The 22,288-nt window shown below is 50.7% G+C and overlaps 1 protein-coding gene across 4 annotated transcripts in view; it reads left to right on the top strand.

Annotated features, from left to right (window-relative positions):
• XPO5 (exportin 5) overlaps nucleotides 1-21,504 on the top strand; it is a 42,920-nt gene extending 21,416 nt beyond the window's left edge. For 2 of the 4 annotated variants that reach the window (XM_075925014.1, XM_075925013.1), the window contains 17 exons: nucleotides 142-183; nucleotides 956-1,045; nucleotides 2,628-2,827; nucleotides 3,947-4,046; nucleotides 5,216-5,397; nucleotides 11,178-11,278; nucleotides 12,758-12,854; nucleotides 13,275-13,411; nucleotides 14,228-14,325; nucleotides 15,220-15,266; nucleotides 15,901-15,995; nucleotides 16,885-16,950; nucleotides 17,554-17,636; nucleotides 18,376-18,483; nucleotides 18,681-18,818; nucleotides 19,013-19,177; nucleotides 19,758-21,504. In XM_075925014.1, the coding sequence (XP_075781129.1) occupies nucleotides 142-183; nucleotides 956-1,045; nucleotides 2,628-2,827; nucleotides 3,947-4,046; nucleotides 5,216-5,397; nucleotides 11,178-11,278; nucleotides 12,758-12,854; nucleotides 13,275-13,411; nucleotides 14,228-14,325; nucleotides 15,220-15,266; nucleotides 15,901-15,995; nucleotides 16,885-16,950; nucleotides 17,554-17,636; nucleotides 18,376-18,483; nucleotides 18,681-18,818; nucleotides 19,013-19,177; nucleotides 19,758-19,901 (1,893 nt within the window). In that variant the 3' untranslated portion in view covers nucleotides 19,902-21,504. Of the gene's footprint in view, nucleotides 1-141; nucleotides 184-955; nucleotides 1,046-2,627; nucleotides 2,828-3,946; nucleotides 4,047-4,177; nucleotides 4,246-5,215; nucleotides 5,398-11,177; nucleotides 11,279-12,757; nucleotides 12,855-13,274; nucleotides 13,412-14,227; nucleotides 14,326-15,219; nucleotides 15,267-15,900; nucleotides 15,996-16,884; nucleotides 16,951-17,553; nucleotides 17,637-18,375; nucleotides 18,484-18,680; nucleotides 18,819-19,012; nucleotides 19,178-19,757 lie in introns of all 4 variants that reach the window. The other 2 variants (XM_075925015.1, XM_075925016.1) reach the window with 2 other exon arrangements.
• The last annotated feature ends 784 nt before the right edge of the window (nucleotides 21,505-22,288 follow it).

Below are 22,288 nucleotides of genomic sequence, written 5' to 3'. Positions count from 1 at the left end.
CCTCAGTGTAGTGGGAATTCACCCCTTCCCAAATAAAGGTGTTTCCACTGGCTAGATGAAGTCACACCAATATCCTGTTCCTAGTGTTTTGGAGTGAATGCCAGATATTGACAAGTGACTGACTATTCCCTTGTCCCACAGCTATTCTCCTCTGTCACTTTTGAAGTTATAGAAGAGAGTAAGGTAAGTCTATACTCCTTGGCCACAAAATGCAATAATAGCATTTTCATCAGCTGTACCCTTTTTAGGAGCATACTAATGCCTGAGACAAAGTCTAAAGACATGCTGCAAGTAACTTTTGAATCAGATCTGTCTTTGAGAAGGGAACATCTAGACCAGCAATTCCCAACCTTTTCCAGATGGGGACACATTTTGACAATTCAGGAATATTTGGTGACCCAGGGCAATTCAAAAATGGGGGGAGGAAAGGGGGCAGAGCCACCTGGGGAGACACTTGGCAACACTTTTGAAATATAATGGCGACCCATAGGTTGGGAAACCCTGATCTAGACACTTAAATCCCCTTTTCACTGTCGTAGCCAATAAGCCTTGGCTGATGGAAGCATGGGAGGCATTTAGGGTGAAATTCACCACCATCCCCCACTTGAAATAGTCTAGAGTATAGCTATTTGGGTATTTATGCAGCAACCTTTATTTGTGAGTGAATTTCACTTTTAGCTGCCACGCATGTGCTTCAGTGGTTGGTGCTTTTGTGGTTGGTGTTTGTATGGCTGCTATACCTGTGTACATGTAGGAACTGTAACGCGGTAGATATTCTCATCCCAGCAGTTGAATTGGTGCCCAGAGGCTTGGGCTTGCAGTGACTCCTTTGGGAACTGGCTTGTTAACTGAACTCTTGGAATGCATGAATTGAAGTGTCAGTTTCCCCTGGACTCTTGGGATGCTTTGGGTCTGTCTGGGTTTTGTAGCTTGACCCTGAATTTTATTGGTCCAGGCCCCAAGAACTCGGGCAGTGAAGAATGTGAGAAGACACGCATGCTCCTCAATCATAAAGATGTGCCGGGACTACCCGCAGCTCGTCCTGGTATGTATGTGCAGCTCTGTTCCAGAGCGCCACTATCCCATCTTCAGCAGCTTTCCTGAGAATTGGGGACTTTCAGCTCTTGTGCATCAATCCCTTTTTTTTTCTCAGATGAGTCTTCCTGTTTTTACTTTGATGTGACTAGAGCAGAGAGATTTCTGCTGTATAGACAGCCAAGCAACTTATTTTCTTTCTCAGCTCTTGAGGGATACTGACTTTTAAAAAATATATATATATATACATATAGCAGTAGCATCCAAAGGTCCTGATCAGGACCTGGACCCTGTTGTGGTGGGGCCAGTACAGATATGTAATAAGGCACATTCCCTTCCCCACAATTCACAATCGAAGATGCTGATCAACCTGTAAAATGGGAGAAGGAAATAGTCAAGTTTATAATCACTTTATAGGAACATTTGCTATATTTTATTTATTGGTGATGTCAGTTATACCCTTAGTTGAAGCCATTTGCCCTCTTTGCGTCAGAAGCGGGTCAGAAAAAGGGATGTGAAGGAACAGGGCTTTCTGAATCAGTCCAGGGGGAGTCAAAGAGAATATAGACACTGGTCATTCTGTTTGATCTACCAGGTCTGTCTCTTCTATTAGCCTTGCTTAACCAGTAAGCCCACAAACTCATTTTTGAGCTCTTGGCTTTAGCAGCCCTGGTATTTGATTGCTAGAGGACCTGCGGAGCTGTAGTTAGAGGGCATTGTGTTAACAGCCTGTTTAAGGAAGGGAGCCATTAAGGCTTGAAGGATAATGAATGGCATTCTACTCCTCTTGATGCTCCCTTCATTTGGTGGAGGCGTAGCAGCTGTCACTCACTTTGTGACTATAGATTAGTCTTCATGTTGTGGCAAAACACAAGCTGCTGCTTTGAAGGTGCTAACTTAGGTCATTTAGGATTCTAGCTTGTATTTCAGTACAGCTGCCAGGAAGGAGTGAGTTTGTCATCATCTATCCCAAAAGTAGCGAATGTTCCCTGATGCTTGTACAAACGTCTGTGCTTGTTCCTCAACACTTGGCTTAGGAGTAGAGTGGGCAAGCAAAAACTGAACCTCTCCAGTGAGGCTAGCCCATTTGCTTGGACAGTCAGGTTTTCCTGATTAGACTCAACGGTGGGAGCAGAGAGATGGAAAGTCCTGAACTCTGACATTTGAATGCCCATGGATGGAAGGAAGTAGCTGGTCTTGGAAGGACTAGAGCAATTTGGGATTTAGACCATGCTGTGATGGGGCAGCCTGCTGGAGCAGCAGTGTCTCCCCAGATCTCAAACATTATTTGCCATGGAAAGTGGAGGTCCTTGGAGTATCTGGGGGAGGAAGGGAGATGGATTGGCAGGGTAGAAATGAGGCTATGCCAGGCTTAAGGAAGAAGCTTGGAAGATCCGGGTAGAGAAGTAAGCCCTTGGGGGGGGGGGGGGGGGTAGGGAAGAGCAAAACAGGCCCCAGCTATTTCCTGTGTCTTTTGTGGGAATACGATGCATACCGGTCTCCCTACCCCCCCTCCCAAAAGTGAGTGCAGCAGCCTCAGTCAGGTACCCCTTGCCAAGTGAGTGAGGGTCCTGCTTGGCATTTTGTTGCAGCCTAATTTTGAGATGCTGTATAACCACGTGAAGCAGCTGCTGTCCAACGAGCTGCTTCTGACACAGATGGAGAAATGTGCCCTCATGGAGGCCCTCGTCCTCATCAGCAACCAGTTCAAGGACTATCAGCGGCAGAAGGTTTTCCTGGAGGAACTCATGTCTCCCGTTGCCAACCTGTGGCTCTCTGAAGAAATGCAGAGGTACAGACTCGACATTAACCATTCCTGAGCTGCAGCTAAGATAGTGCAGAGAAACCGGGGTTGGCACGTTCCTCCCTCTAGCAAATGTGTGCCCAGAGGAGTGTGGCTCTGTGGTGTCTGCTAGCCACAAGCCCTCTGTACTGTTTTAAGAAATTTGGCCACCATTTGAGTCCCTGCTAATAAGCCAGAGATGGAAAAGCTGCTTGGCATGGAGTATGCTTGTCTGGTAGCAGGTTAACCAGAGGGCCGGGCAGGAGCAGTCCCTCCTTCCCCCAAACTGCGGTGGCCTAACCAGCAAGACCCTAGCCATGGCAGGCACCACCAGCCTGGCTGGAGCAGCCCTACCTATGGAGGGCCGGGCTGGAGGAGCCCCCTTGCCTGTGGCAGGCTGGCCAGCAGGACCCCAGATGCAGCACCAGCCTTCCATGGTTAACCAGTTAAACAATTAAAATTCTGTCTTGTAACTAGTTAGCTTTTAATAGGTATTTACATCCCCAACCTGAACAGCACATGCTAAGAGCTGAGAAGGGTTATGGGGCCACAGCACTCTCCAGACCTCTGGCAAAAATGGGAGTCAAAACAACCACTTTGCTGACCTCTGGGAAAAGACCTGTCAGAAGACCACACCTGTCCTTTGCCAACATCTAGCAAAGCTGCCATCCAGCAGCTAGCAGAGAACCTACTGAGCTTTGGAAGATATACAAGGGCTTCTCTGGAATATTCCTTAACTGATTTGAAGAGGTGCTGGGCTCGGATGATTGGGGCACACTTTGCATGGGCAATTTGGAGAGGGGTTTATTGGCTTCTGCAATTCTGTGCCAAGTCAGCAGAGCTCAGCACAGAGAAGCAGACTAGGGCTCAGGGATTGAGCTTGTCCTGATCTCAGATCACTTGGCATTGATGAGGCCCCAAGAGCAGTGAGGGAGTTAATTTAATTAAACTTGAAGGGAAAGTTGTTCAGGGCAGCCACCTCCCGGCATCCCCCTGCGTTCATCTTCAAGGCGAATTGACTGATTGTGGGGAATGGAGTTTTGACCCTCTGTGCAGGGACGGCATTTCTCGCAGATAAAGTTCTTCAGTGCTGCTGATTATCCCAGGCTTACTTTTTCTGCCCCTCAGAGTCCTGTCAGATCCTGAAGCTTTCATCTCCTATGTGGGTGCTGATAACAAAATCACTGATCCCGTTTTGGAAGATCCCAGTGGCCTGAACCGCTCCAGAGTGAGTATCAATTACCTGGGGAGGCTCAGCCTTTGGAGAGTGGCGAGTAATTCCTCTGCATCCCCCATGCACACGTCCATTTGGGCCTTTTGCAAGACCTGTCCTAAACATACGCCTTTTGTTGGACCCAGATCACTGCGTCGTTCAAGCTGCAGAATGACGGATGGCTTCTGACGCTAGCTCAGTGGACATGGGTCACGTAAGAGAAGCAGGGTCATGTCTCCTATTCCCCCATCCCTGTGTGACATGTAGAATCCTGTAGCCTTCCAAGGCAGGGGTCTCGCTGTATTCCTCAAGCGGTACTTCATACGCCTTTGTACCTGGTGTATCTCAGGTTCTTTTTGAAGCAGTCTGTTTTGTGGATGCCGTTGAGTTAAGGCTGGATGTTTTGGGTAACGTGGTGCAATGAATTGTGATTCCCAAGGGAAGCACTCTGGAAAGCGTGAGACTGTGTGGTGTGGAGAATAAGTCAAATACTGGCCTGGAACCGGTGTGTCACGAGCGGGATGACTATCTGCAGGATGTCCTCACTACAGACTGGCGGTTGCTATGTTCGGGGTTGTGACCGGAGGAAATGCTGATGGAGGCTCTGCGGGTGGTAGATGGTAATGCAGGTTTAGGCTGTTGCAGGAACAGGGCGTTTCTGGTCAGTCCATGATGTGTGTGGGAGATGAGATAGCGATGACATAAATATTTTCTCTTAGCGCAGGGATGGGCAATAAGCCAGGATTAGCCCCTGGCAGGCTGCCAGACTCTCTGTTTACTTGCACGCCTCAGCTACGCCCTCTTGCAGCTGCCATTCCTAGCCCATAGGAGTATCTGGCAAACCAAGTCTGGCCCACAGGCTGCTTATTGCCCATCCCTGACTTAGAGGATGCCCTGTGTGGTCGTTTGGACTCAGCGAGACCTTCTGTGTTGACTGTGTCCAGTAATAAGCTTCTGTGCTATTCCTGCCTGCCAACGGGTTATTGCAAACCCCGGAGGGTATCAGAATAGTGTAAAGGATCTTCTCCGAGGCAGCCCCAACTGCAGGGTTGGGCAAGTGGAGTGCCATCTCTCTAAGCATCCCAGGACAAGGACCAGGGGAGAGGGTTCTCTCTGGCCTGCTATTGCTTTTCCTTGCGTCCTTGCTAAGAGGAGTTCTCTCCATGTCTTTTGTTTTGCTGTAGATAAGCTTTTGCGTGTACACCATTCTGGGAGTTGTGAAACGGGCTCGTTGGCCCACTACCCTGGAAGAGGCTAAGGCTGGAGGATTTGTGATCGGGTACATGCCCAGCGGCAATCCGATCTACCGTAACCCCTGCACTGAGCAGGTCCTGAAACTTCTCGACAACTTGCTCGCTCTCATAAGGTGGGTCGAGTTGACGTGATACCAGTTGTGCTGACTGAACAGTCTCCCGAAGTGAACCTGCAATGTATGTTGCGTGCTCCGAGCATGTTCTCCCATTGAAGTCAACGGGAGCCCAGGCTTGAGCACCGGCAGCAGTGTTGTTCCCGACTGTTGTCAGTGGGGAATGGGACCGGGGGAACCAAGCCTTCTCCACACACACAGCCCTAGCCATGAGATTCCACAAAAGCCAATGGGAGGCAGGCAGGGGTTGCCTCCCCCCCACCTCCATTTCCACCTGGAAGTAGGTCCACTCTAAAGCTGCCTCCATGACTAACCAAATGTGTTTCAACTAACATCTCTGCTCTGCCTTCAGCCCCCACCAGGCCACCTCTCCAGTCATCAGCAGAGCAGGGCCTGCTCTCATGGCGTCCAGTGGGAGTTTGCTTTGTTCTCTCTCCAGTACTAAGTTGAGCTGCTTTGATTTGCTGAGTGTGAATTCTGGCTGCCGGAAGCATGATCTGCCATTGAAACGAATGGGGGCTCAGGCTAAGGCTCTTTCTGTGCCCAGCAGTGCCGCTTCTCAGTCGACACTCTGGGAGCTTGCATAGTGTGTTGGCAGATTGGCCTCAGGAGGTGAGATGAAGGTTGTTCGGTTGGGGTGGGAGTGGGAATTCTGAACTGTGCAGTTCCCTCACCCGGCAATGCAGTGTTCGGAGAGTAACAGCTCTCTGGGCTACCCCTTCATGGATTCTCAGTGACGGCAGGCATGGAGGCATTGCTAGGAGTGGAACTGACTCTCAGCCTCCTGCTGGCAGCCAGTGATGTGTGCAGTGTATGAGACTTTGTCCTCCTTCGCTTTCTCTGCTGGTGCTGGGTGGTGGTGAACAGGTGAGAACTGTGTTTAGTGCCCACGTAGCTATGTTGGGCACTGACTAGTCAGGTATTTGAAAAATGTATCCTCAATTGATTGAGGACAGTGCTGCTGCCAATGGGAAGGCTGGGCTGGGTTAGGTGTATATGATCTTGGCCACTCAAGCAAATTCCTCTTTACAAGGTGTAGGGTGAGCACTAGCCCATTGACAGTGTAGAGCTATCCAGTTGCTATTAATGTAGCAGGACCTGCTGTGGTAGATGAAATTTGCCCTTGTGAAGTTGACAATCCCATGGGTCAGTTCTTTTGTGCAGGTTGTGAGTTCTCTGGGCAGAGATGGTCTCCTGTGAAGTCTCCTGGGTGCTGAGAATTTTATCAGTTTGTGTTTATCTGGCATCGTGTCTGGGCAGTCCAGCAAAGCAGCGTCCAACGGAGTATTCCCACACCTTGTGGCAGGTTGATGGTCGAGGCTGAGTGATCTGTTTGTCTCTGCAGTCGTTGCACTGCCAATACCAAGCTAAGGTGTGACGAAGGCTTTAGGACACCTGTATGACACACCTAGGAGATGGAATCCCCCTTGTACAGTAGCAAACATCCGCTGTATGTTTCTAAAGAAGCAGAAGCTCCCGAACTGTTCCTTAATCAGAATGTGCAGACCATGCTCTGTTGCTACTGTTTCTAGTGCTTCAGCACTGGAAGTGACTCGATGCCATTTTCTGGGGTGATGCACCAGTGTTACCATTAAGACGTTTCTGTCAAATACTGTTGGGACCACTAGTTTTAGGCATGTCGGAAAAGTAGATGGTAACTTATTGAAGTGGCCTGCACTTGATCCCCAAAAATAACCCTCCCTTTCCCAGTGAGTTCTTGGGGCTGATGCTACACCCAGAACAACGAAGTGGTTAAGATAATGAAAGTGACCAGCCCTTTTCCTCGCCCCGTACTTTGCTGAGCACAGGAGGTGAGATCCAACTCTGTGTGGCTGCTCCAGGGGCAGGAGGCAGGGATTTCTCTGTGCTACTCCTGATTTGCAAATTGGAGCTGCCAGGAAAGAAAAGAGCTTGTGTTGTGCTTCTCTCTGGAGTGGTTTCTGCTCTCCCAGAATGTGTTTCCCCTGTACTCGTCTCCTAGGGCAGCGGTTCTCAAACTGGGTCGTGACGCCATTTTAATGGGGACACCAGCATTAGACTTGCTGGGACCCAGGGCTGAAGCTGCAGTCTGAGTTCCATCTCCATCCAGGGCAGTGGGGCGTGGTCTGCAGGCCCCTCGCCACCCATCTAGGGCAGCAGATATGGGCTGCAGTCCCCTTTCTTCCCACCCAAGGCAAGAGGGTTTGGACTCCGACAACCTCCCTCGGGGTCATATAGTAACTTAATTATCATTAGAAGAGTGGTTGCAGGGCAATGAGGTTTGAGAACCCCTGTCCTAGGGTACCTGTTCATGTGGTCAGCATGAGGGGCTGTGAGCTCTGAAGTGGACTGTGTGGATGTGGGGAGATACAGGGTACAGCTTGGCTGCCTGGAGGGGTGATTGTAGAATCCGGACAACAGCTGCCATATTGTTGGGACTGATCATTGCTCATAGCACTGTGCCAATAGGCCAGCTATCTGGCAGAATCATCCAGCTCCTGTGTGGTTAATGTGCCCCCGAGGAGAAGGGGCTTATGTTTGGGGCTGGGAGCTCTTGCAGGATACATTGGCTGACTTGAGAGCGACGGGATCAGCAGGAAGCAGCCACACAAATTCTCCTGAGCAGCTAATTTGAACTGTAAGTAAAGAAGCCCCTCTGAAGCGGGACTGTTCTCTAGTGTAAATTGTTGTTTACTCCTTGCTGGGGTTCTTGCCTGGTCCATTGTGCCAGGTATGGGGATAGAGGCTGTGAAAACAAAGTAGTCACAAGGTCTGCTCTAAGGTAAGTATTATGTGGAGTAGCTCCTTAATCCTGGCCATGACTCGGGGAGCTGGCCAGTGAACTGATATGGGAAATAGGCAGTCTGTGTGCATGGATAGTGCAATGTAACCTCTCCTGCCAGACCTAACTTGCCTTTCGCTGTCTTGGTGGTTGTGTGAGTATTTGTTGAATGGGCTTGAAATTGCTCCACTTGTCGCTTGCAGCTTGTTGGCCAACAGTTTCCTTTATCCTGTGTGAGATTTCATTTTATCCAGCTGTTTTTGGTTCTCTTTATTTCCTGCGTTTGAGCCTGAATAATGGTGTCCCCGGCCTTGGACATGGTCCTGGAGTCAGCAGCTGCAAAGACTGACCCATCCAAGATCTTCTAGGCCTGAGATCTGTGCATGTTGCATTAGAAGCAGACCAAACAGGTTTCTCGTGTGCCCTGCACAGCCACAGGGCTCTTTCTTTTTTCATCTTGACAAAATCCTTTGGGGAACTCAGCTTTTTTCCAATGTGGTCTTCTGGGAGGCTTTGAAAGGCCCACCCTCCGGCCCAGAAGACTAAATTTCTCAGCCCTGGAGACACTACCTGCCTCTTGGGCAGAGCTGTAACTATATCTGTGAAAATACAACCTCCATACCCTGCCATATCCTTCCATTGGGTTTTTCCTGTATCTATTGGGAATGGCATTTGCTGTTTTTAATTCTTCTGTGCTGAATTCCTCAAAGGCCTCTTTGCCTCCGCAATTGTGCTCATTGTTCATGTGCAGAGCTGAGCATTTTGATCTTGCCAAAGGCAGATGGCACATGGTGGCTGTGCTTTCATGGGGCGCAGCAGATCAGCCCCTTTTATGTAACTTGCGTTACTGCTGTAGCTTTCCTGAGCCACTAGCTGGGGGGAGATTCATTTTTATCTGACTGGGCACCTGCTCATGCCTCGGCCTGTGATCTACCAGAGGTCAGACAAGATGATTTTGGGCTCCCTTCTGGCCTTGAACTCTGTGGATCATGCACTTCTACTACCAATTTAAGAAAATGTCCTAAGATAGTCCCCAAGATGGCGACCTGTGAGCTGTGGTACTCTGATCCTCACAGGACTGGCTATACAATGTCATGAATGTTCTAAAGCCACCCTGCAAGACTAAGACCCAGCTCTGTAATCCTGCATTTGGAGTGCTGTGCTATGGCTCAGTCAGTGTCCAACCATGTCCCCTTGCTCCATCTGTTGTTAGCATGGAACAGGCCCGGAGACACACTCATGGGAACTGCTTAAAGATGATGGAGCCTCTCTGGCTGGATGTGCCATGTGACATTGCATAAATGGGTCTGTGTAAGCCTCTCGTAAGGGTATGTAGCAGTCTCTGAGCCTGTAAGGCAGCATTCCCCAATTATTTGTGAAAGCTGAGCTCTTGTCAATACAAACACTTAGTATGCAGCGAGCTCTGGTGTAGATCTCTCCCACACACCCCAGTAGCCTGCAGCACACTAAATGTTCAGGCAACCTCTACTGCCTGGCAGTAAAAGTCCTGTGGTGCACTTTGATCTGTTCCTATTTCACACGGGGTGAGATCAAAGCACACGAGGGATCTTTTAGTGCAAAGCAGCAGGGTCCAAATGAGTAATTGGTGCACAGTGGGCAACTGAAGTAGATTCACGCTCCATGGACTAACTGTTCCTGTACACAAGCCTGGAGTCCCGTTTCAGAGACATAAAAGTAGTCACAGCTCCCTTCAGCCCCACTGCATGGTGTTGGAAGCCTACCCAAAATGAGTAGTTAGAGTAGATTGTGTCAACCTTTATATACTTCCTCTGCTCCCTTATATGCCTTGAACAGTGAAATAGTTAATAATGGTTACGCTTAAAATATCACTAGCATCTATATTTGTGAAGTGACTGGAATAGTTCACACCTCAAAGCTGTTATTGTTTCAAGCTCTCTGCAAACTCAGGCAGAGATCACTGCATCTCTTATATCTAAGGCATCTCTTTTGAAGGGTTTCTTCATGACCCTACCATCTAGAGACCTACTTTTAAAAAAATAATGAAAGCTGAAACTCTGGAGAACAGTCGAAGTTTGTCTGTGCCCCTGCCCTCAGCGAGTCCTTCATGCCCCCCAGAAGAGCGTCCCCCCCCCCCCCCACACACACACACACTTTGGGAAACACTGCTCTAGGGGGAGATACTGAGTTGCCCTTGATCACCTCTAGCAGCAGGTACAATGGCATTGCAGTTTTGGAGGAGGCTGTTGGGCGGTTTGGCTGCAGGATTTATGCTGTGTGCAGCTGTCGACACCCAGAGTGGAGGTCTGAGGTCTCAAAGGAGAGAGGTAGGTGAGAGAGACACCCGCTGCTGAGACAAGCTCTGAGTCACCACTCTGGCTAGTGAAGGGCCCTTTTTGGCCTGGATGGCAAAGAACCACCCATCCTTGGCTGAAATGGGGTCCATCACAGAGAGCTAACAGTGATGCAGAACTCTTCCCTGCTGGATGCATTGTCCAGGGGGCATGTGTCTCTGCCACACTGCCGCTTGTAACATGTATATTAGACTGTTACGCTCCCTAGAGTTCCTCCGGTGCCGCCTGCCACTCTGGGGACTGTGACCCATCCCTGAGGTGCAGTGTGTGTATTTCGGAGCTGGGACAGCCTCTCCCTCGGCCAGGCCATCGGAAGATTTTGCTGGAAACAGAATTCATGTCTGGGAGGGGTTTCAGTACATTCTCTGGCTGTGCTGGCCATGCTAATGAGCTGTTGCCAGTGTCAATTGGAGAATTGTTGGGAGTCTCTGCTGCCAGCGTTGGAAATGTCTGGGGGCAGCAGCTGGGAGCTCCAGGACAGGAGGTGGAGTCTCTCCATGTCTCTGGGGGATGAGCTTCCCTGATGTTTTCCCAGGTGGAGAAGGGGGATCCCATGCACAAGTGCTTGGTCTCGCCTTCCTCAGCTGCAGAGGAGCTGTTGACAGGCTGGAGGTGGAGGATCCCACTGCGAAGCAGCCAAGGGATGTGACTGGCATGAGCATAAACCACTCTCCCTTCTCTTTCAGGACCCACAACAATCTCTATATGCCAGAGATGGCGGCGAAGCTGGGAGAGCCATTTGTCAAGGCTTTAGACATGCTGGAGGTGGAGAAGAATGCCATCCTAGGTAAAGAAATCCAGCCTTTCTTCAGAGGAAAACATATAGGCAGCCTTACCAGGAGGGGGCACTTAACATTTAATATTAGCTGCTGAAGCTGAAAGGAATCAGGGTCTAGATTCTTTCCTGCTCTGCAGCTCTCTGCTCTGCTTTGAATGAATTTGTTTTAACTAAACCCCTTTAACCTAATGAAGTCTGACTCGAGCCTCCCATCCAGTTCACCTGAAGGAAGTGGTAGCACAGGTCCCCATGTCCCCAACCCCACTGGAGGATGTCACTGCTTCCTGGGACTGAGTGACTCATGTTTGTTTGTGAGCTGCATTCGTTTTTCACCTGGCTCTGTGTGCGATCCCATAACTAGAGCTTTGTTCCACGGTACCGCTGGCTGCCATAGCCACAGAACCCTGCCATCCTCAGTAGAAGTCTTGCAGTCTGGCCCCTGCCTACAATCATTATAAGTGGGTTTTCAGACCCTCACCCAATTGTTTTGGGATGTATCGGGCATGTGAATGAATGACGTGTTCCAAATAACCAGGGGTAAGGCACTGGCTTGGAACTCGGGAGATCAGGGTTCAATTTCGGTCAAGTCACTTTACCTTCTTGTGCGGCTGTTGTCTATCTGTATAACAGGGATAAGCTTTCCCCTCTTTAAGCTGAAAGCTCTTCGGGCAGGGACCATCTCTTCCTACATGTTACAGCATCTAGGATGCTAGGGCCCTGCTGGGATTCTAGAGGCTGCCATGCTACTAACAACAAGCAGCCAGTGAATCTGGCCAGCTCCCTGGATGGCCGTCTGTTAAAGAGCCCACAGGGGCTGTTGGCAGAGAGGTTGCAGAACTTGACAGTTCTCTTCTGGCCTGCATTGGAAGGCTGGCCCTGTCAGCCTATATGGAGTAGTGAAGGGGGGTGATGTAGCTCTTGGAAGTTGCTGGGACATGGTGGACTAGGCCCTGAACGAGGAGCAGATTCTTGGGGAGGTGGCCCAGGGAGCGAGTAGCAGTGGACAGTAAGGATGCTTAGCAGACTGCTGCTGTTCACAAGGTCCCTGGGCTGGGGCCCAGAGGAATGGGTGGGCCTGGGTCCTCCCCAGCCCCCCAGAAGGGAGCAGGAAAGAATCCTGGCAACTGAGATACCTCCACTACCAGAGCCCATCTCCGGAGTGGGAGCTTGTGGGCACACACCTTTGGCCAGAAGGGGGCGCTTGAGAGTGTGAGCCCTTTGCAGTTGTGCACTTTCTCCACATTTCCCTAAACTCAGAGAGCTGAGCGCACCGTATCGTGGGCACGCCCAGTGCGGGTTCAGCACTTGCCCACATGGGGCTTCTGTTGACTGTGGTATTAGTCCTATAAATGGGCTGGCCGGCTCCTCGCCTCATAGCTTGGTTCCAGAGGATCTTGCTGAGTCCCTGGCTCTGTGCCTTCCCAGCAGCCAGGCCTGAATTGAGGCTGCTGTCTGTGGCTGATATATTTGCTCTTCCTCTCTCCCTAGGCCTCCCTCAGCCTCTGCTGGAGCTTTACGACTCTCCTGTTTACAAAACCATCTTAGAAAGGATGCAGGGCTTCTTCTGTACCCTCTACGACAATTGGTAAGCCCTCCCCCACGCAGGCACTGAGCAGCTGTAACCTGGAATGAACCATCCCGTGGAGGGGGTGGCACTCACCTCAGCCAGCAGCCGCCGTTTTCTGTGTGCACGCACTGTGGTTTCCCTAAGACCCAAGCGACTGAGCAGTGATGAACTGCATAGAGCTCCTGTAACCCACTGAACAATCTGACGCACGGCTGCCAGATTAGCAACATAGGCTGGTGGGTTTCCTAAGGACTCTTCCATTGCCAGCTTGTACCCTGACCTAGTTGGCTGCTTGTATCCCATTTCAGTTAGTAACATCAACACTGGGTAATGCTTGGTGCTTAGATGCTTCAGGGAGGATCTCACTGCACATTCCTGAGAGGGATCCCATAGTGAAACTTCCTGTGAGCTTTACATACACCTCGCTTTTCATTGTAGCTTCCACATCCTGGGAAATGCTGGCCCGTCAATGCAACAAGACTTCTACACGGTTGAAGGCCTCGCCACCCAGTTCCTCAACTCAGCCTTCATTAACCTCAACAACATTCCTGACTACAGGCTGCGCCCCATGCTTCGTATCCTTTGGCTGTGGCTGAAGCCTGCCTAGGAACCACTAGAGAGTGTAGAAGAGGGCCCCCTTCCCAAAACTGCTCTGGCTTCATTGTCGCTCCTCCTCTCCCAGGTTGAGCCAGTGAAGGGAATAGGGAAGACAGACCAGATGAAATGCCTGCCTCTGTCTCCCTAGTCCTCTGTCGCTAGGACTCTCCCACTCTTTTTAGTGGCGCATCAGCCGGTGCACACGGAAAGGCACTGCAAAGAGCGAGGTCCGCACAGATTACGCATGCAAACACGTTGCAAGAAGGAGGGCCTCTCTGCCGACACGGCCAACCTCTGAGATCCTTCGGGGACTAGATTTCCATGGAGGTTGGGAACAGGGTATTCTGCTGACTGGCTGTGTGAAATGAGCTGGGGCATTCCATTCCCAGGGCACAGCGATCTACACCTTGAAACTACCCTGCCACTTGGCATCAATTGTCCCTTCTGGGCAGTCTCAGTTGAACAGCCTTCCCACACAGAAAATGAGGTCTGCAAGACCCAGTGCAGGGAAGGTGGGCTAGATGCGCCTGCTGCACTTCTCTCTGTGTGGTTCCTGCTCTGACTTCACATTCTGGCACTGTCCCAAGTGCTAACATTGCTATGGTGTGAACAGATCACTGGTGGTTGTTAGTGGGTTTCAACTAAGAAGCAAAATGCATGGGGCTCGTCTGTGTAGGTGACTGAGCACTGCATGCTGGGACCTGCAGTCTCCATTGCTTTATGGTTGTCAGCTGTGTTGGTGCACTGCCGGCCTTCTTGGCGTGCTGCAAAACTTCCTTAACCAGCCCACCCAGGTGTGTTTGTGAAGCCCTTGGTTCTCTCCTGTCCCTCTGAGCACTACGAAACCCTTCTCTGTCCTATGCTCGGCCCGCTCTTCACCTATCTACATGTGGTAAGAAACTGCTTTTTCAGTGCTGCTGGCTGCTGTGAAGACTCAGGGCTCCTGTGTCAGTGGAGACGTCCCTGCAGCCTCAAACTTAGCAGGGCTCCAAAGCCCAGTTACACAGGGAGCAGAGTCTAGAAATTTGATTTTGGCCACTTCGGCATGTGGTGTATGGATTCCAGGCATTCTTGCCCAGTTACACCCTCTCTGCCCCCAGGGTTGTGTGAGATTGGCTTGCTGTGAATTTCCAGGCTAGGGGATGTAAGCCCCTCGTTGTCTTCAGTCATTGGAATCTCTGTGGTCTTAGGCCCTGGCCTCTGAAGCTTTAGGCCCTGGGTGATGCTGGGCCCGTATCCCCTCCTCCTCCCTTTCCTGGTGGGATAGCTCTGACACACCTAGAGCCAATACAGCCATCCCAGCTTTCCAGCCATCACTGAGCCAGTGGTTCCAAAACAATGAGTCGTGCCCCAAGTGGGGTTGCTCCATCAGCAGATGGGCTTGCAGTGATCTTTAGTGTGCTCTAAATGGCATCCTCTGGGCAATAATGGCATCCTTCGCTCAGCATGCGCTCCCATGCACACTGCATGCAAGACCTTGCCATGCGTAGAACGCCATTTTCATGTGGCGTCCTCCGTACTGCCTGGGATCGCAGGAAACAATGCGTCTGCAAATGGATTCATGCCAAGGGAAAGGTTGGGCACCCCCCTTGCAGGAGTTTTTGCTGGTCTCCTGTTCCGTGGGCCTGGAGACAGGTATATTTAAAGCTCTTTTGAATCAGACCAGGTTCCACACAGAGCTGTGCCTAGTGCCCTTTTGGCTCCGTTCTGGTGAATGGTGTTCAGGACTCTACAGCGTTTCTAGAGTCACTCTGAGGGTGTTAAGTCCTATCTGGTGTTTTTGCAGAGGCTGTCCCAGAAATGGCAGGTCATCAGCCAGCGGAGCTTACTTTGGTAAGGGACGTGGACTGAAGGGGGCGGGAACTACAGCTTGGGATTCTAATCTGGCCTTTTGCCCCAGCTGGCAGCACTGTGGAAGAGAGTAACCCTCCAGTAGAAAAATCTGATTGGGATGGGGGCAAAGAGGACCAGCCCTGCCCCAGAGAGAGGAAACCAAAATGGTCCTGCTGCTGCTGGGCCTGGGGCTGGAGTCTGTATCTCCTTGGGCTCCTTGTCTGTGAGGCCAGTGAGCTGTTGAGCAGCTGCCTGAGGACTGACTGTTCCCTCCAGTTCTGGAGAGCTGTGAGGGAAGATGCCCTGAAACGGGAGACACCACCCCCTGGGGTGCTTCTCTGTGACGCGGAGTCTCGAGAGGAATTGAGCAGGGAGACCTGTTCATTACCGCAGTGTCTCTCCCACCCTCACTAGGGGAGTGAAGGTCTAGTTGCTCTGTGGGTGTGGGAAGAGTTTCTGCCCTCCCCCTTCTGTTAATCTGGACTGTGATCCAGCCAGAAGCTTGGCCTGGCCAGCTGGGCTGTTCACTCCACCTGTACAGGCAACGCTAAGACACTAAGATGCCACCTCCCTGATCTCAGTGCTCCTCTAAACTCCACCCCCATTCCCCCACACACCTTATTTTTCTTATCAGTGAGGAGGACACAGCAGATGACAACCCGGAGTCCCAGGAGATGCTTGAGGAGCAGTTGATCAGGTTGCTGACCCGGGAAGTCATGGATCTAATCAGTAAGTGAAGCGAGTGGGTTGCAGGGAGAATCATGCCCTGGGCAGGAATCCTGGCAGGGTTGTCAGACTGCATCATATTTGTGGTGTAGTGGCCAGCAATGGAAGGCAAGTGGGAGAGAGACTGTCCCCAGGAAGGTCCCCTCTAATCCCTAACAGAGATCAGTTTACATCCGGAAGCTGGAGGCTTATCTTCCTTCCACTGTGTTTTTCTGTTCAAACCCTGAATATTCTTAGTATTCATGTCAGAGCCCAGCCCATCTTTGAATCTTGCTGGGTTATCCATTGGGTTATGTGTAGGATTGGGGGCATTAGCCTACGTGTCTCCAGGAGCAGAGTGCAGAGGCTGCTGGTGATTACCTCACTTCTCGCTCTGTGGGAGGAGAGCATCTCTCGTTAGCTCCCAGGCTTGCACATGCCCCAGTGCAGCTTCATGCCCTGAGTTCGGGGCAAAGTATTTCCACATAAGAATGACAGGAATGCATCAGAGCCTGACCTTGTGATTCATTTCCTAATTAGCTTCACCTCCCTAGGTTGCTAAGCCAAAGTCTTGACACTGAACAAACTTGCTCCAGTGCCCTCTTGGCTGCTCAGGATTTGAGACAGCCACATGCCCTCTCCCATCTGGAGCTGCAGCAGATTTGAAGAAAAAGCTGCTGTGACCAAGACACTTGAACTTTCTGCCCCTTAGTCCAATCTTTGGCCTTACTTCCCGGATTTCTATGTTGCATTTGGTGTTCTTCAGCCTCTGTGTAGGGAACAAAGTTGGGGAATGCGGGGGGGGGGGGGGGGGGAACAAAGCAGCAGGGCCCCATGAGGGTGCGCAAGATGATCCAGGTAAGCTCCATGCTGGTGTCTCCCCTGCCTGCCTGACCTGTACTTGTCTTTGCAGCTGTTTGCTGTGTTTCAAAGAAGGGCGCTGCTGAGCACAACAGCTCTGCTGCTGCAGACGGAGATGGTGAGTTGCCCTGCTGTATCCACTCACCACTGCTGTGCATGCAGACAGACCCTTTCCTTCTTCAGAGACTCGCTGGCTCACATTTGAGGCTCTGTGCAAAGTCTGACCAAAGTCGCCAACTCTGGCCCTGGTGAAACTCCTCTCTAAGGCTCAGGAGCCCAGTCTTAGTCCCATGAGTGAGCGTGTCCCATGCCGACTTTGCTGATAGCCCTGCAGGAACCCAAGCACTGGGGAACTGTCTGTGGTATTGTCCTTTGATGCTAAGGCTTCCTCCTCCCAGTCCCCTCTTAGCAGCTCTTCCTTTTAGGATATAGGATGCTTTTTCCACCCTCATATGAAGCAAGCCATGTTCTCTAGGCCTCGTTGGCATGAATGGGACAGTGGTAGTTGACCCCAATGACCTGAGCTGAAGTGTCAGGGGAGGGAGATGATCTAGCTGGGTGAGCCATAGCTAGGGGCATGCTCTCACCCACTTAGCCTAGCTTGGAGGTGTTCTCTGGTGGGATTGACACTTCAGCCCAACGTCAACTGACTCTAGAACCAGGGCAAGCCTTGCTGGGGTAGCCTGTGGTGTTCATGTGGATCTCTTTCCCCTGCCGGTAGATGATGAGATGATGTCCACAGAGGTGACCCCACCTTCCAGTGCAGAGCTAACTGAGCTGGGCAAGTGTTTGATGAAGCAGGAGGTAAGGGAGTGGAAATGCTGGCCAGCCTCTCCTGCTTTCCTTACCCCTGAAATGAGCGTGCCCTGCATCAGAGGGAAAGTCTGTCTTAGGACCCCACCAATCATCCTGGAAAGTGCAAAGGGGGAGGAGGGAATAAGGCTTCTGGGGCATTTCAATCTGAGTTGCCGAGTGGTCCATGCTAGGGGAAGGCCTTTCCTGTAGCGTTGCTTGCCTGGTCCCGCCCCCTTTCCTAGCCCCTGCCTTTTAGGAAAAACTATCTGTAGCAGGAATGCCAGGCTCATAGGTGAAGCGTTTAATCGTGGGAGCAGAGGTGTGGGTGCTGGGAATTCTCTGTGCTTAGGCACTGGCACAATCCACTGTACTCGCGTCAGACTCCTCAGAGATGCCCCAGAGTTCTTTGCACCAACTCCAGCAGTGTTTGTTCCTGTCCACATGCATCTGCCTGACACCTTCAGCAGAGATTGGCAAATAGGAACAGCCCCAGGCATTGTGGCTCTTGCAGGCTGACTGCTACATGCTGACCCTCGCTCACTCACAGTGCCCTGCAGTGCTGCATGTGGGGGTAGTCTGAGACCTCAGCATGCTTCTTGCCTTTTGTAGGAGCAGTAAGGAGGGTACCTCTGCTAGGCAGAGAGCCCACATGGGTTCTGGGGAATGCCCCCCCATCAGGAACAAGCCCTTCTCCGCACTAGGAAGTGCTTCCACTGACTCACTCTTTTCCCCCGCCTTCCCTATGCAGGATGTCTGCACTGCTCTGCTGATCACGGCCTACAGATCCCTCTGCTGGAAGGACACCCTGTCCTGCCAAAGAACCACCACACAGCTTTGCTGGCCACTTCTCAAACAGGTACTAGAGGAGACCATTGATGGAAGAAGGCAGAAATGGAAGCTCTGGGTACTGGTGTCTCCATTCCTCCTGAGCCTCTAACCTTCATGGACGGGCTCTGACTTTGGTCTGGATGGGGGCTAGATGTTCTCTCCATCTGGAGCAGGCCTGGCTTATATTAGTTGCTCAGTTCTATACTGCTGTTGCCTCTCCCACAGGTGCTTACAGGGAACCTGCTCCCTGACGCAGTGACCTGGTTCTTCACCAGTGTGCTGAAAGGGTTACAGACACACGGACAACATGATGGCTGCATGGCAGCTCTTGTCCACCTGGCCTTCCAGATCTATGAGGCTTTGGTAAGGAGCTGTGGAGGGAAAAGGGGAATTTTTATCATGCCAGGTTTGATATGTTGTAATGAATGAACTGTTCTCAAGCCTAAGTAGGGAAGGAGTGGAGGAGGTAGCAGCCCCTTTCCTCTGTGCTATCAGGCCAAGGTGAAGGCTTCTGTGGTAGAACTTCTATTGACTGGTCTCTTCCCTTCTCCTGGTAGCGTCCCCGCTATGCTGAATTGAAGGCAGTGATGGAACAGGTCCCAGAAATCCAGAAGGATGCATTGGAGCAGTTTGACTGCAAACTTCTCAACCCAAGTCTGCTGAAAGCAGCAGACAAGCGCCGGAAGGACAATTTCAAACGCCTCATTGCAGGCTGCATCGGGGTAGGTGACTGCGGCGCTTAGATTCCTGGGTTCCTGAATCCTGCAGAAATGGCCCTAGCCATCCTGCATCTCCCCTTAGCCCGTCCACCTCGCTGATCCTGCTGGAGGGTGGCCGCAGTACATCTTATATAGTGTTTGTGTTGCTCTGGCTCTCTCTTCAGCCTTGGCCTGGGTGAGATTGTACCTGAGCACTCAGGGCACTTTGTGGGAGCTCTCAGGAGGGGCTGCTGGCACATGCAGAGGTGGTGTAAGCATTACTGGGCTGGGCCCACAAGTGTGTGCAGAGCCTTAGTCAGGACGCTGCCATTGGGCTCTAATTATGTGGTCACAATCAAGACCCCCTTGTGACAGTGTCACCTGCTTTGGCATGTACAGCAGATGCCAGGCTACTCTTCTGGAGGCAGAAAAGTTGGGAGATGTGAACTGAGAGGTAGGGGTGGAGCATGGCGCCTCAGCTGGGTGGTGACTGCCATAACATCGGAGAATGCTTATGGGACACTTAAGTGACTCTGGGATCCTTAGGCTGAGTGGGTCTGTGGGTGCAGTAACTAATCTAAACCTGTCCCGCTGTCCTTTGCAGAAGCCTCTGGGGGAGCAGTTCCGCAAAGAGGTTCACATCCGGAACCTCCCATCTCTCTTCAAAAAGGTGAAGCCATCACTGGAGACAGACGTGCTGGAGAACAATGAGGCTGGAGAAGGTCTCACTGCCCTGTTTGAGCCCTGAGCCTGGGGCACCTCAGTCATCCCTTCGCCCTTCATATTTTCCATCTCCTCTTTTAGTAACCACATTAGATTCCTCTTCTCACTTTTCCATGGCCCTTTGCCCAAACAGAACCCTCGTTGGTTTCATCCCCGTACCTTTTCCTGTGTGGGGATGTGGCCTGGGTTTGGACTTGATCCAGCCTGTCCAGCTTTTCCTGATTCTCTTCCTCCTCCTCCATCAGATTTTCAGCTTTAGGCCTCAGCTTGTGTACAAGATGAGAGCTGAGCACATAGACTTCACTAGGTAGAGCCTAGTCATATTGGAGCCTTGGGTCACTTGAATCCCACCTGCTTCTGAGCTAGCCCCTCAGGAGTTTGATGTAATGAGGCAGAATGGTATCCCAGCTGAAGATGGCACTCCCAGCCTTGTGGAGGAAGCCAAGCTTCACCTGATATGCATTACACTCCTATCATGCCCACCACTGGCTACTCCCATTTGGCATCATGTCCAATGTGACGGGGGCTTGTTTTCTGGAGAATCTCTTTCCCTTTCAGATTACTTGAAAGCAGCCCATTTTCTCAGCGGTGATTGTTCTCCTGGTTGGGGACTGCCTGCTTAGGAGTGTTACAGTGCCCTCAAATCCCCTTGGACTCTGTTCTTCAAAACACTGTTCCTCTCTAGGAGACAGATCTTGTCATTGTATGTGTGCTCAGTAGATCTTACTCCACAAGGAACCACACACAAAGCTGCCTTAGCCTTGTGGCAGTTTCTACCAAAAGCCCCTCAGGACTGGGCCAGGAATCTCTCACAGCATTCCCTGTGGACTGGAACATGACAGGTGCAGGGTATGGAAGATCAGAACCAGTCTGCCAAGAGCCTGTAAGCCCTAAAGGGTATCAGCCCTCACGAGAGGGGGGCCTGCATTCTACTGTAGGGGTATGTAGTGTCCAGCATCACCATTCTCCTAAGCTCTTGATATCCAGGGTTGAGGAAGATGGGGATTGAATTTCTTATGGACTGTTTTAGCAGAATAAGGAAATGGGGACTGATATTTGGGCCCTGTTTTGGTGGCAGACACAGTAGTTTAGAGTCTGTTATTGGAGAATCAAGTGTTGTGGCAGGAATTGGGTTCTGTGATGCAAATTGCATGACGGAGGAAGGTCTTTATCCAGAATCAGCTTCTATGGTTTGCCATCCATGGAACTGCAAAAGAACAGGTACTGAACCCACTGCGAAGAGTACTGTCTAGGCTGTGACATGGACAAGGGGCAAAACAGAAATCTTAGAAAAATGGAGCTGGAGAGATCTGCAGGCATTGGGAACACAGCTTGACCATTTTGGCCTGAGCCCATTCATCCTACTGCCCTTGTTCCATAGTCCCTTCCACTCTTTGCCTCATATTTTTACTTACTCCTGAGCTGAAGTGGCTCCTGGCCTCAGCAGAGGCTATCTGTATTTATTGTGTTGTGGTATTTTTAACATTGTGACTTCATGCTAGAAACAAAGATTTTTTTTAATGGTTTTTAGAGCCTTCTTTTGTAGGACTTATTAAAAGCAAAGCCGTCTCTGGATTGGTGGTTAAACCTCTGAATGTCAGTAAAGGTATTTCGGTTTCATACACAAAGTATCATGTCTGCCTTTATTCTGTGGTGGTCTTGTCCATTTGATGCTGAGGCCTCTATACTGTGTTTCTCCTTACAACACCCATGTTTTACTTCAGTGACAAAGTCAGACTCTCAGCATTGTATACTCTCTGGTTTGACTTTGATCATTAGACTATGCCAAGAACTAAATCTGTGTGAAGATCAACTCAGAAGCTTAAGAACTGTAGTTTGTGTTCAGAGTATCTAGTTAAGGAGGAGTCATGCATGACCTTTTGAGTCCAACTGCTGAAATCAGGCAGGCAAAGAAACTAGAGTTTCACTTAAATAAAATATGGCCTCTTTCATGCAACCACCTCAACTATAACTCTGCCTACATTGACATACAAGAATGTATCACCACCATGAAACAACGTAAAGGCTGGGGTGACTAATTTACCTTTTTGGAAGGACTTCCTGATATTGAGCTATGGAAACTGATTTCCATTGGGTGAAGTTGTCTAGTCTGAATTGTTTGAGGGATTAAGATTAAGGCCTGAAAACAAAGTTCAGATTTGAAGACTAACAGTGGTCAAGACTAAGGATGTTAACTTGGTTAATTTACTAGTCAAGTAGTCGATGGAAATTCCATTCACTACTCAATAAGCACTTGTATATTTCAAAGGAGGAATGCAGAACTCTGTGTGCAGCCAGGGCTGCTGACACTGACGTGCTAGCTTTGAAATGTACAGGAGTCCCCAGCAGGCCCTCACTGAGCCCAGGGTCAGCACTGCCAATTTGAGACACTGAGGCAGCATTTCAAAGGAG

This window comes from Pelodiscus sinensis, chromosome 3 (genome assembly GCF_049634645.1).
Source record: "Pelodiscus sinensis isolate JC-2024 chromosome 3, ASM4963464v1, whole genome shotgun sequence".
NCBI classification, from domain to species: Eukaryota; Metazoa; Chordata; order Testudines; family Trionychidae; genus Pelodiscus; species Pelodiscus sinensis.
Note: the sequence above shows the minus strand (reverse complement) of the source record. Positions and strands in the feature narration are given on the sequence as shown.